This window comes from Astyanax mexicanus, chromosome 10 (assembly GCF_023375975.1).
Source record: "Astyanax mexicanus isolate ESR-SI-001 chromosome 10, AstMex3_surface, whole genome shotgun sequence".
NCBI lineage: Eukaryota > Metazoa > Chordata > Actinopteri > Characiformes > Acestrorhamphidae > Astyanax > Astyanax mexicanus.
Window position 1 is genome coordinate 10,125,162 of NC_064417.1, and position 14,744 is coordinate 10,139,905.

General features: G+C 42.8%; 1 protein-coding gene and 1 pseudogene across 1 annotated transcript; one reads left to right on the forward strand and one right to left on the reverse strand.

Moving 5' to 3' along the window:
• The first annotated feature begins 279 nt into the window (after nt 1-279).
• mespab (mesoderm posterior ab) lies at nt 280-1,400 on the forward strand. The gene is made up of 2 exons (XM_049484326.1): nt 280-1,003; nt 1,183-1,400. Exons 1-2 carry the CDS (start codon nt 320-322, stop codon nt 1,216-1,218), a joined length of 720 nt encoding a protein of 239 aa, XP_049340283.1. The 5' UTR covers nt 280-319; the 3' UTR covers nt 1,219-1,400.
• A 62-nt stretch (nt 1,401-1,462) lies between these two features.
• Nucleotides 1,463-14,744, reverse strand: LOC103038853 (major histocompatibility complex class I-related gene protein-like; annotated as a pseudogene).

The window sequence follows — 14,744 nt, forward strand, 5'->3', positions numbered from 1 at the left end:
GCTCCACTAAAGTTTTTTTTTTTTGAGCTGCTGTTTTCTTCTTCTACTTTCACTAATGTTGACTTGTGTACAGTCACAGGTCTGTCTGTCCTCACCTCTCGCTAGTGCTTTGACCCATGTGATTTTTCCCAGAGACCCCCTGCCTCTGGTGTCAGTCTCCTCTGCTGCTTTGAAGCTGTTGAAGCCCCCACTGAAGGTGCTACATCACACCTCCTAATGCAGGATATATTGAGCCTCTACTGCCTCCAGCTCACTGTCACTCGCTCAGAAACCACAGAGCAAGTCACATCTCCCCAGCTTTGGACACATTACAGCAGAAATGGAGGCCCAGCTCGGTTTCCCGGTGAACCAGGAGACCAAATGCCAAATGTTTGACTTTGAGCCAGTGTTGGCTAGCACAGACTTGGGCTACTACAGTGCCTGCAGCAGCCTTTCTCCAACCTCATCCGTAGACTCTTCTTGCTTTTCTCCTCCAGTCTGCCAGTTCCCAGTTGTATTCAACCAACCGAAGGAACCTGAATGGACTGGGCAGGCTTGGGAGAATCCCACACCAGCTTTCCCAGCTCAAAACAAAAGAAGAACCAGGTCCAAAAACCCTGGAAAGAAGCGGCAAAGTGCTAGCGAACGAGAGAAGCTGAGGATGAGGGACCTTACCAAAGCTCTCCATCATCTGAGGACATTCTTGCCTCCATCTGTTACTCCGGCCGGACAAACCCTAACCAAGATTGACACACTGCGCCTCACCATCCGCTACATCTCCTACCTCTCCTCCCAGCTGGCCCCTGAAGACCCTTCAAATGCTGGAAATGTTCAAAGCCACTCTGCTACAGCTCATGTCCAGCAGGGTGGGTTTTCAGACATATGGAGCCAGAGTGCAGCGCAGGAAGACCCTGAGTGTAGAGGTCAGCTCTACCAGGGAACCGTGGCATACACAGCTTCAGCTCAACAGATGGAAACAAGTTCAAACTTCAGTGCTTACTACAGAGACACCCAGTTCCCACCGGTAAGGACACTTTCAGTTCATATATTAGTTATCTAAAGAACAAACACTCTACCATATATAAATAATTTATGTTGCTTTCTACTCAAATTATGTTTAATTAGTTTTAATGCACAGTCATGAATGTATTTTGTTTGATATGATTTGTTTTTAAAATAATCTTTAAATTTGCCTCTCAACAGATTCACTTCACTATGAGACAAACCCACACACACTGACCCTGCTGCTCTACTGTGAACCCCAATGAAGAACCCAGAGCATATGGACTGTTTTTTAAAATCTTTAAAATGTATTATTTGCAATCATTTATATTATTTGAATTTAAATTATTTATTAGATAATATATTTTTATACTGAATATATTTTGTATATATGACCTTTTAATAAACAACTACAATGACATTTTGTTTGTGCGCATTTGATCAGTCTGGCCTTGTAATGATGTTAGGATCCATAACACAATGGTAAACACTGGATTTTTAATTTCACATTCAAACAGTAAAAGGAAAAATCAGTTGTATAGTAACAATGTGTCCACTGGCTAATAACAATAAACCAGCAGCTTTTTCTTTAATACAGTTCTGTGCAAAGGCTGACAGGTATAAAAGTAAGATGTATATCATGCATTTGCGACAGTATTCACATGTGTAGTGATTAAAATAGCAGGATCTGAAGAATTTATTTTAAAGGTCTCCATAATTAGTTACTTTCCATTTATGTTCACTGAAGTCTCACTTTTTTCTGCAGCTGAAAAAAAGGAAAAATATATACAATAAGTGGCATTGACTAGACCTTCTAATCATTCTGTTCAGTAATTGTTTGTAACAACTGTATCGAATACTAAAAAAACTATTCTATTTGGCTTTTACAGTATTTAAAACCTGCATTACACTTTAGTCAGACAATTAACCTTTATTTAAACTTGAGAATTTCCCTAATTTGCAATGTAGCCTATTGTAAACAAAGAACTGCCTTTAAGTATAGCAATTTTATAAATTTTTCTAATTTATTCCAATAATTCCACCCATTCAGGCTGTTACTCAGCTGTATATCCCCCATCCCTAGTGATGCCACAACACAAGGAGGGTAAAGACTTCCACGTGCCTCCTCCAACACGTGTGTGTGCTGATGCAGCATTGCCGAGTGGCATCACAGCCTGCTCTGAGGAAAGCTCAGTGACTCGGTTCTGATACATCAGCTCACAGACGCTTTGTGCTGATCAACATCACTTTGGGATTCATAAGAGGAAAGAGCACCATCTACCCTCCCTGAGAGAGCAAGGCCAATTATGCTCTCTCTGGGCTCTGGCAGGTGATGGCAAGCTGCTTGATTGGGAATCGAACCGGCGATCATCGTGGCAGTGCTTTAGACCTCTGGACCACATAGCACCCTAAATAGAAACATTTTAACCACAACTTAATCACCCTAACAGAGCCAACCTTTCAACTAAATAGAAGAATAAGGTACATGTAATTAAAATGATTTTATATTTAGAGGCAAATAGCAGTTTAATAAAATATCTAAAACACACACTTACTGGGGGCAGATGAATATTCACTCTGAGTGGAAGCTATATCAGGAGACAATAAGGACATAATGATCAGAAGGTTTATCAGCGAAAACACTTGAGAAAACTAAGCTCTAAAACTTTATCTTCAGTCTTACTCTATACTTTATCTTTTACCTTTCATCTTTTTCCTGTATATCACCCAGATGACAGCAGACATTACACACACCAAGAGCAGGGCAGCCAAAACAGATCCGACAATGGGCACAATAGGGTCACCTGGACCAAGATCTGAAACATATTTTAAAAATTCATTAAAAAGCTCAATGATAATTTAGTTAGTTTCCTGTAAATGGTAATTTAATACCCAAAAGGACATTCAGCTTGTTGTCCAGGCTGAGGTGAGTGACCGTACAAGTGTAGTTGTGCTTTTTCAGGTCTTTTTCACTGAACTCCAGGTTCTTTCTCATCTGATACGTCCCGTCTCCATTGGGCAGCAGCTCACCCCCCGTGATGAGGTGATCTGGTACTGGTTGGCCGTCTCTGAGGATGGTCAGGTTGATGTGGCGTGGGTAGAAACCAGTGCCCAGACAGGTGACCCCATCCCACCCAGAGACTGAGCGCCTTCTCTGGATGATCCTCACTCTGGGTTTCACTGAGAGAAAAGAGCAGAAAGCTTAAATTAGAGGGAACATCAGCTTTATATTTCCAAATTTCAGCCATACATTTAGATTCCAACATAATTGAATGTTTCATTACTCTTTTAGCTTAGCGATGAAGATACAGCCCCTTTCCAAAATATTGGAATAATGAGACAAATTATTTTATTTCTGCTGTAGACTGAAAACATTTAGGTGTGACATTAAAAGATAAATATAAGACAAAAGATCTTTTAATGTTTAACCAAAATGTATTTAGTCTACCTCAAAAAAATTTAACTCACTGTTCCAGTACCTTTGGACAGGACTGTATAAGGCAAATGTAGCAATAATGTAGGATACACTATGTTTGTGAAAACCTCTTCTGCTGTGAAATGGACCTGCTGAAACGAGTATGAACGTTTGACAAATAGCCCACCTCTGTACCCCCACAGCGTCCCAAAAAACTGAGCTTTTATCCGATGCTCACAAGCTTACAACGCCAGTCATATCATAGTGTTGCCCATGCAGAGACATTACTATTTTTACACCATAAACAAGCATCTCTTTCATTGGAGATACACTACATTGGTAGAATTCTGAGGGCCCTGACATTTAAAATGAGACTCTGAGAACCTGAGAAAGTTTATTCAAAAACACTGCTGTGTATACACACAGCTCCTTGAAGCAATTCTCTGCATGCCGCAATAAACGACCTGTGCTCTTTCAAAGACTCATCAACTGCACACCAAGTACACCATATTGTTTGAATAAAAATTAGCTAGAAGTGGACAGTGTTAGAAACCACATAACATCCTGCGGCTGGCCAGACTCACCTTTCCTTTTCACCTGATTACTTCTCTTTTTCAGAAAGTGTTTTAATGCATTCTGGGTAGAAGAGGTTTCCATAATGCCACAGAGCTAAATCCAACAGGGTTTTCTGCCTCGCTGCTGTGATGTTGAATCATCCTTGGTACGTATGTTTACTTTCATGAAAATGTAGTTCATCCAAAATGGAGCCTCAGATTGCATTCTTAGTGATCATTGGTCCAGGCATGTCATTTTCCATCAGTTCACACATCACTAATCTCTGCTGAACATGAATGTCTAAAAAAAAAAGTAAAATGAGAATCAGCCGAGAACATTTGTGTTGCTTTAGGTTCTAAACTTTTACACATTTTCCCTATCTTGGATTTCTTGGTCACATGACATTTCGTTGTCATGTGATATCAGGTTTTGCACATGGAGCTCCTCCATTTCCACTCCCTGTTGTGTTTACATAAATCCCAAAGTGTAATTATGGTGTGTGGCAGTGGAAAAATAGCAATTTTATTAAACGCGAGATAAAGAAACTGAGAAAAGGAAGAGGACATCTGATAAAAACATATACATAATCGTTTCGAATGGGAATAAAATCACAGAGGAGCTCCCATAAAAGAGAAAAGTACCCTAGGACCCCCTGAGAAGCTGCATGGTGCACAGTCTATGGTTCCCCTAAAGTTTGCTAAAGTAGGGCTCATTAGGTTTTTGAAAAGAGACGGTGTACAATCTACTGCCTGGCAAAGAATGAGAGGCCAGTAAAACTTCCACTCAGCGTAAAGAGTTCTAAACCTCTTGTAAGTAAATAAATTGTCATAAAAATATAAAATATATATATTAAACAAATGAAAAAGTAATTAAAGATGTGTACCTAATAAAACCTGCTACTCAAGTTTTTAATAAAAAAAATGATTTATAATATGGACATTTTATTGTCATCAAAAGCTAATTGCTAGCCCTATTAATAATGCATTTCTGTAAGGATTATTACACGGGCTTTTTTGGTTTAAATTTGAACAAACTGGCTGTAAGAAAGTCCACTGGCGCCACCTGCAGGCGCAGATACATTTTATTTTACCTTTATTTAACCAGGCGCTCTGTTGAGAATAAAATCTTACATTTTTAAGGAAGACCTGGCCAAGAAAACACATTATTTCCACTTACAGAAAAATTCAACAAAGTATTTACATAAAGACATGAAGAATAAAGGGACATTCCTGGATTTTGGTACATTTCAGGGGTGGTCACTTCTGAAAATTTGATCTTCAATTTGATCATTTTTAGTCATATATTTATTAAATACAGGTAATAGACTATCAAAAAGTTTGATTCGTCAAGCTCAGGTATCAAACCCGTTTTTTAAAATTAGATTATGCAATATATTTGGTAACTTACAGTAACAGGGTTGAGAGTAACAGGGTTGCAAATCTAGGCTAAGTTGTGGTTTACCCCAGGAACAGATGCTAACTGTAAAATTTAGCTATGTATACAAGATCAAGGACAAACATGGTTATATAAGTATATAAAGTAAATGTTGACTCTACTTCAGGATTATACAGGTAGCTGTTAAGCCTGCTAGGCATTACTGCCTGTCGCACCTCCTCCGGTGCCCATGAGTCAGCTGCAGGGTCATCAGCCAGAAACCACCATTCACCAACGTTTCGCTCCTTTAATTCTGATACGTCTCCTGGTGGCGGAGCAGTGACAGGGACGTCTCCCTGTCACCCCCTGCAGCTGGTAGGTGTCTTCCCCTGCGGCTGTTGACTGGGGTTAGATGTTCTTCCCCCAAGCCTTATCCTTCCTCCTGAGCCAGAGCCAAAAGCTCCCTTTTTCAGCCTCCTCTGCCAGGCCCTTTGTTGCCTTCCTGAGCCTTCCTCCAGTGAGCCCAACCTCCCTTAGGAGGCGCGTGGTTGACAAACCCATGAAGCCTCGGCACCCGACCTCCACTGGGTAGATGGTGGTCTTCCAGCCGGCCTCCCGGCACTCAGCAGCCAGCTCTGAGTACTTGGCCCTCTTGCGTTCAAAGGCGGCCTCAATCCCCTCCTCCATGGGCACTGTGAGCTCGATGAAGATCGTCGCTCTTGCCTTGGTCGACCACGCAACTATATCTGGCCGGAGAGATGTGTTGGTGATCTCCGTGGGGAACTGAAGCTTCCTGTCAAGGTCAACCCTCATTTTCCACTCCTGGTCGGGGCAGAAGAGCCTTGATGTTTCTTTTGGCCTGATACTTCTCCTGACCCCTCCTTCCGCAACAAAGGTGGTGAGGTCCTCTGCAGCTGGTGCTTTACTTCCCTGTCGGCACTCCTCCAGCACTTCGGCTAATTTCCTCAGGACTTGGTCATGGCGCCATCTATAGCGGCCCTGGGAAAGCGCGATCTTACAGCCTGCCAAAATGTGCTGGAGGCTTACGTTGGGAGCATTGCAGAGAGTGCAACATTCCTCACTCCTGAACCACTGGTGGAGGTTCCGAGGGCAGGGAAGTGTGTCATATGTTGAGCGGATGAGGAAGCTGAGTCTTGCCTGTGGAATCTTCCACACATCTGACCAACTGACGTTCCTGTTTGTAACTCCCTCCCAGGTTGTCCAGCTTCCTTGTCGGCCCTGTGACACAGCTTTTATCTTATAGCGGTCTTCCTCCATCCTTGTCACCTCCGCCACCACCATCTCTTTCCTTTCCTTGCGGTTGGCCTTGGACCAGAAGCGTGGTGCATCTCCCCATCCCAGGCCTGCTCTTCCCACCTGGACTCTGCCCACGATCTCCTGATGTTGCAAGCGACTGATAGCTTGGTCAACCTTGGTCTGGGCATTCCACTTGCGGCCAGTCAGAACCTTAATGTTGGCATTCCTCACTGACCTGTCTGTGGACTCCCCAAGCTCAAGGACCAGTCTGGCCTTCTCTTGCATGTAGCCCAGCTGTAGAGACTTCAGAGGTAGTTGCAACATGTTTCTTCCAAAGAGGCCAACTTCAGATAAACATCGTGGCAACCCCAACCACTTTCGAATGAATGAGTTGGCTTTCCCATCCATCTTACTCACGGTTGATGAGGGGATCTCACTCATTTTCAGGGGCCACATTACCCTCTGGTAGAGTGTAAATTGGTAGCACCAAACCTTATACTTCCCAGGGAGTTGGCTTTGGTCGATCCTTGCCAGGCCGTCACAGAGCTGTTTCATGACGGTTTTCCCCATCTGCCTGTCAGAAAGCTCTGCTGAGTACTGCCTCCCCAGGCTTCTGATGGATTGCTCGGCAAGGAGTGGTATCTTCTCCCCTCCGACAACAAAGGTGGTGTGGTCATGCCTGACTCCTCTCCTGATTGACAGGCTGCGCGACTTGGAGGGCTTGATCTTCATTCTTGCCCATGACATCAGCTCGTCCATCCTCTTCAGCAGTCTTGATGTACATGCTGCTGTCTGAAGGAGGGTGGTGACATCATCCATGTAGCTCCTTAGTGGGGGAAGCCTCTGACCGTTTGGCAGTTTGATCCCTCCTACCATTTGTCTTGCACCAATGAGAATGATCTCAAATGCTGCTACAAATAGTATGGGAGAAATAGCACATCCCATTGCAATTCCGACTTCAAGCCGTTGCCACCCGGTAGTAAAGTCTTGCGCGGAGAAGCACATCTGCAGGTTGTTAAAGTATTTTGCTACCAAGGTCTTGACACAGATAGGCATGTGGAAGAAATCCATGGCATAACTGATCAGCTGGTGTGGAACTGATCCATATGCATTGGCGAGGTCAAGCCAGATGACGTGCAGGTCGGTCTTCTCCCTCTTTGCCTTCTGGATCTGGTCCCAGATCATTGTAGAATGCTCAACGCATCCAGGGAATCCTGGCACCCCTGCTTTTTGGCAGTTGGTGTCGATGTAATCATTCTCAAGCAGGTAACTGGTCATCCTTCTGGCTAGTACTGAGAAGAAGATTTTCCCTTCCACGTTCAGTAGGGCGATGTTACGGAACTGGCTAATGTCCTTAGAGTTTGTTTCCTTAGGAATGAAAACTGCTACCGCTCTTTGCCACTCCGATGGAACGAGTTGCTTTTTCCAGGCAGTTCTCATTAGGTACCATAGCAGCTCTAGCACCTTTGGGCAGTTTTTATAGAGCTTGTAGGGGACTCCATTGGGGCCTGGTGCAGAAGAGGACCTTGCCTTCTCCACGACATACCTGACCTCACTGAGCTTGGGAGGCATGGTGTTAAACTCAGCTGTTGGCTCTGCAGGCTGGGGTACGTATCCTGGTGTTCCTAGGGGGACACTCCTTTGCGGATCGCTGTACTGTTCCCTGACATGCTGCTCCAACTGCTCCCTGGTGGTTTCAAGCTTGCCAGTCTTCTTTTCCTCCAGCAGCTGTCTGGCGTGCTTGAAGGGATCCTTGAAAAAACTGGCTCGCTCTTTTTCCTTTCGCCTGTTACGTTTCCGAATGCGTTCAGCTCTGCGAAGTCCAGCTAGTCTCTTCCTGACCTCCTCCCACAAAGCTTTGAGCCCCTCTTTTTCGGCTTGGGTTGCCTTTCTCCAGTTCTTGCGGAGTTGTCGCCGCCTTTGCACCAATTGGAGGATTTCCTTCTCTCTTCTTCCCCTCTTTCTTAGGGTGGTCTTCTGTCTGGGGACAACCTCGCCAAACCTGTCCTTGCAGGTCTGGTATATGATGTCCCCAATCAGATTAAGCTTGGCCTCCCCCCCTCCGTGCAGCGATTCCTCTAGGATCTTGATCAGGTCTGCGTCTAGTGCTCGCCATACCTCTGCTTCGCTTGACTTTGGCCACTTGATCTTGCTTCTTCTGGCTGGCTTCTTGGTCTCTGCGTTTGGCACTGCTCGGTCTAAAGTGGTGAGGACTGGGTCATCATGCTCATGTGAGAGCTCGTTCTCCACCAGTGGGCCTCCTTCTGTCGTTCCCATGCCTCCAGCAACGTTGGGTCCATTGGCTCTGTGGTTTTTGCCCTGGCTTTTGGTCCCTCTTGTCTCACCTGCTGTCGCAGTGCAAGGTTGCAGTTGGCCACTCTGACCACACTTTGCTTTCCCCTGGTGGATTCGGATGCCTCTGAACGTGGTCACTTTCTCCCATCCACATGCACACTTTCGGAGGATCTTCTCCTCATTTCCTGGAGTTCTGGTGTTCTCGAAATCCGTTTCCGTTGCCGTCGTCACCGTGTAATCCGTCCTGTTGGGCCCATCTTCCATCCCACCTCTCGGAGGGCCCACGGGCTGTTGCTTCTTGTCATTCTTTGTAGTTAATGTTGGGTGACACTCTAATGAGTGACCAGTGGGTTGGGTAACTAGCCGCCCACGCCCAATGCGGTCTTTCCCTGCTGTCAACCAGTCTCTCCTGGACGTCCTCCAGTCTTCCCTGGACTCCAACTGCCCTATTCACAGTAGTCACTGGGTTTACCAGAACTTCAGGATTATACAGGTAGCTGTTAAGCCTGCTAGGCATTACTGCCTGTCGCACCTCCTCCGGTGCCCATGAGTCAGCTGCAGGGTCATCAGCCAGAAACCACCATTCACCAACGTTTCGCTCCTTTAATTCTGATACGTCTCCTGGTGGCGGAGCAGTGACAGGGACGTCTCCCTGTCACCCCCTGCAGCTGGTAGGTGTCTTCCCCTGCGGCTGTTGACTGGGGTTAGATGTTCTTCCCCCAAGCCTTATCCTTCCTCCTGAGCCAGAGCCAAAAGCTCCCTTTTTCAGCCTCCTCTGCCAGGCCCTTTGTTGCCTTCCTGAGCCTTCCTCCAGTGAGCCCAACCTCCCTTAGGAGGCGCGTGGTTGACAAACCCATGAAGCCTCGGCACCCGACCTCCACTGGGTAGATGGTGGTCTTCCAGCCGGCCTCCCGGCACTCAGCAGCCAGCTCTGAGTACTTGGCCCTCTTGCGTTCAAAGGCGGCCTCAATCCCCTCCTCCATGGGCACTGTGAGCTCGATGAAGATCGTCGCTCTTGCCTTGGTCGACCACGCAACTATATCTGGCCGGAGAGATGTGTTGGTGATCTCCGTGGGGAACTGAAGCTTCCTGTCAAGGTCAACCCTCATTTTCCACTCCTGGTCGGGGCAGAAGAGCCTTGATGTTTCTTTTGGCCTGATACTTCTCCTGACCCCTCCTTCCGCAACAAAGGTGGTGAGGTCCTCTGCAGCTGGTGCTTTACTTCCCTGTCGGCACTCCTCCAGCACTTCGGCTAATTTCCTCAGGACTTGGTCATGGCGCCATCTATAGCGGCCCTGGGAAAGCGCGATCTTACAGCCTGCCAAAATGTGCTGGAGGCTTACGTTGGGAGCATTGCAGAGAGTGCAACATTCCTCACTCCTGAACCACTGGTGGAGGTTCCGAGGGCAGGGAAGTGTGTCATATGTTGAGCGGATGAGGAAGCTGAGTCTTGCCTGTGGAATCTTCCACACATCTGACCAACTGACGTTCCTGTTTGTAACTCCCTCCCAGGTTGTCCAGCTTCCTTGTCGGCCCTGTGACACAGCTTTTATCTTATAGCGGTCTTCCTCCATCCTTGTCACCTCCGCCACCACCATCTCTTTCCTTTCCTTGCGGTTGGCCTTGGACCAGAAGCGTGGTGCATCTCCCCATCCCAGGCCTGCTCTTCCCACCTGGACTCTGCCCACGATCTCCTGATGTTGCAAGCGACTGATAGCTTGGTCAACCTTGGTCTGGGCATTCCACTTGCGGCCAGTCAGAACCTTAATGTTGGCATTCCTCACTGACCTGTCTGTGGACTCCCCAAGCTCATTTACTCATTATTAGTCTTACAATATGAGTAACAGAGTTCCTTATGGTAACAGGGTTGAGCGCATGTTGTGGGACACAAATTAATAGCATAAAAACTGTAACATGCAATACAGTGTAGACCAAAGAAGCTGTTTTCATAAGTAAAGGAGATGCATATCAACAATATACAAGAGTTTACAAGTCATTTATGTAGAGCTTATTTTAATTGTTAAATTTGCCAAAGGAGTTGGTCACCCAATGTGTGGGACAAGAGAAAATGGCCATTTTTTGAGGTGGTTCAAAGGTATTCGGTCTTTTGAATAATATCTAAGGAGCTTATTTTTCCACCATATTTTACAGTTTGTCTTATAATAAGTACATTGTTCACAAAAAATAGTTATTTAGATATTTTGAATAGGTAAATTTGAAATTTAAGTGGTGGGACAGGAAATGTACCAAAATCCTGGAATGTCCCTAAACACAAAACCAAAGTGAAAGCAGAAGACAGACAAAGAATTTAGAAGTTTGAATGCATTACGTGATTCCATCACAGAATTCTTTAACAAAGTTTTGAATTCACTCGAGGAAACCAATTCATTAAGCTGTAATGAATTCTGAAAGTTATTCACAGGCTGTGGTCCATATAGGAAAAAGCTTTTCTGTCTACTTCTTAACTAAACTTGGGGACCTTGTTGGGCAGCGTTTTGGAAGAGCGAGAATCATAGAAACTGTTAAGAAGTGATAGAGAGTAGATTACATAAATAGGATGGAAGTTTACTCAACAGAGCTTAATGAATAAAAATGTACCAGTGTCTCTTCAGGCTTAACCAAGGCCAAGAGACCAAGGTTCAAGGTGCATCGCTATACTAGTTAACATTTAAATGGTCACCAAGCACATATCTTTCCTCAAAGATGATGATTCCCCACTGTCCTTCCACTTTTTAATGTGTTGGACAGTTCTTACAACCGATTTTACTAGTCTTTCCACATGGTTGTTTAACAAATGAGAAGCTGCTCATTGCATCAGTAAGGGGTAAATAACTTAATCACCCATGCAGTAATTATCCAATGGGAGGCTCTTCCAGGTGGCGACCTTTTTTGGCCAGGCAGTGTATGTGTCACCCAGAGAAGGAACAAACCTCAGGTCTTATTGTTCTCAGCACAGCCTCCTAGCAGGGTGCGATACCTAACATGACTAAGAGCAGATTGAATCAATCTGAAATTAAACTTGGAAAACTTCAGATTTGAACCCAGGCCATCTTGTTGCCAGATGAGTACTCTACCACTTAAGTGCTCAACCACTTGACTAGCAACTAACAGTAGAATCAGAGGAGTAAATACTGTGTTTAAAACTTTAAGTGTTTATATACTGGGCAGTAAGTGCTTATTTACTCACTAAAATTAAAAACACTAATATTAGAATACATACAAAAACATTCATGCAAAAGAAGTGATTTACTTTATTGTAACTCTCCTCAAGAGAATACCTCTGTGAACATATGTGCATATCTCTTCTCATTCGGTGTGTTTCTTTCTTTTTATGATTTTTTACATTGTAAATTTAATATAAAGTCATTCTAGCTATACAGGAACAGATGAGGAATGAGTTTGTAAAAAAAACTGTTAAACAATCCAGAATATATTTTATACTTTAGATTCTTCTAAGTAGCAAATTTAGCTTTGAGGACAGATCTGCACACTCTTGGTATTTTAATCTCAGTGTCTTCATGAGGGAGAGTCACCTGGAATAGTTTTCTCAGCGTCTTGAAGGAGTTCCTGGAGCTACTGAACAATAGTTGCTGCTTTTCCTTCAGGCTGTGAAGCTCCAGCTCATCCTAAACCACCTCAAATCACCATCTCAGTTGAGTTTAGGTCAGGTGACCTTGTTCAATATGTAATTCTTTATGTGATCCTTTTTTATGTCTTTAATATTGATCTACAATGTATAAAACAAATTAAATAAAGGAATAAAGAAAACTATTAAACGAGAAGGCATGTCCAAACTTTTGTCAGTATGTGCTGCCAGTGGGCTTCCAAGAGAAATCTTTAACCAACCAAGCTCACTACATTAAATAATGTGAATAACTGCTTAAAACATCTGCACAATACTGTATAGCATGCTATAGCATTACTCCAGCGCCCTTTCTAATGAGAAGTGTCGTACTCACATTCAGTCTGATTTAAAACATGTTTTACATATAACCATCTCTCCTCAAGGTCAGAGTGCATTAAAGAACTCATTGATCGAGCTTGGTTTGGGTCGACCACACCGTCATCTTCCTCCACATCACTAAGACCTCGCGAAAAATACATCTTCTTCTCAGAATCGAAGTGTCCAACTGTGATATCATCCAACAAGACAGTGAAGCTAAACTCCGAAAATGGAGTTTCTCCTTTTATGTAAGCAATAATTAGACCCAAAGAATGAGAACCTGAAACAGAGCAGAGAAATAAAGAGAAACATATGTTAGAGTATAAAACAAACATTTACAATACAATGTATCAGTCTAAACATTATTTTAATAAATCAGGAAGTGGGATTTTCTCTGAATTAATGGTTTTAAAGCCTTTTGTTGAGTGTTTGTGTGGATTATTGTCTGCTGCTGTGATCTGTGAATTATCATGTTTCAGAGGAACTATATGTCCCTCAGTGGACACACATCCAATATATTTTAAAAAGAATGTTCTTGTTCTGCTTTGGAAATTAAATGTATGATAGCTAATATTTACTAAACTGGATTAGGACTTCCAAGCTGTCGCAGCTAAAATCCTTAAAATTAACAGCACAAAGAGTTCTTTGAGTGATGCCAGAGAAGAATTAGTTTTGGTGTCATAAAGAACCCGCTGTGTAACACAGATATGAAGGTTATTTACCAATTTAAGAGTTTTTAGCAACTGAAAAGATAATGATTGCATAAAACATAATAACACAAATGGAATAAAAGTTCAAAATGTAATTCATTAACTGATAATATAATATAATGAAAAAGAAAAATGTATACCTCCCACAACACATCTGGCAGAGGTTGGTGATATCTATATATGTAATTGTAATGTTAATACAAGTTACTTTACTCCAATCTTGGACACACAGAGTGCATTACTAATATTATGTTCTTGTGACTTCTGATGAAAAATGAAAAATCTGGTTTATTTTACCATAGAATGTGATAAAATTTTACTATCATCTATTGTTCGATAAATTGCAAAAAAAATGCTTTTTAAATTAAGTTAAGGTATCACATAGCTCTAACAATATTTCCTTTCTTTAAACTGCTTCTTTATAAATTAACACATGATTCAAACATGATTTTATTTAACTAAAGTTAAGTTGCTTCATGACGTTGCATTAAAGTTCTACCATTAAATATACCACTTGCTTTAACATACAGCAAAATAATGTATTACATGTGTTAGAGTTACTATATAATAATAATAATAATAATAATAATAATAATAATAACAATAATAATAATAATAATAATAATAATAATAATAATAATAATAATAATAATAATAATAATGCTGACTGAGTTTAATCCAGTTACACCACATGGACATTATTCAACCACTTAGTTCTTAATTCTTTACACCATTATTCCCCAACCTCAGATACTGCCAAGTACAGTTACTCATGATTGGGTATTCACTTCTCAGAACTATTTTGTAACATATGCATATTTATATTTATATTTATATCAGTCACTTTTATAATCAATGTCATTGCACCTTGCACTTTCCTCTGTTAATTATTTAATGACCATTAGCAACATCTACTGCACTGCTCCGTTTACAGATAGCTCTTTACGTATCTATCTATCTAATACTTACTTTTACTCAATTTATAATCATATACTACATCATATGTAAAACTCTTATTATGTTACAGAATGAAGGTGAGTGCAGGTTATTCATGCCAGGACAGTTCTCGTTAACCGTTAACATTGTTATGTTCCTACCTGTCAGAGCAGTGGTGCGCACTGAAAGAAGCAGCAGTAGATGCAGATTGTTCATTTTCTTCATTTTAGCGCAGAAGAGGCTTCTGGATTAGACAGGACATAGTGGGAAAGGGAAC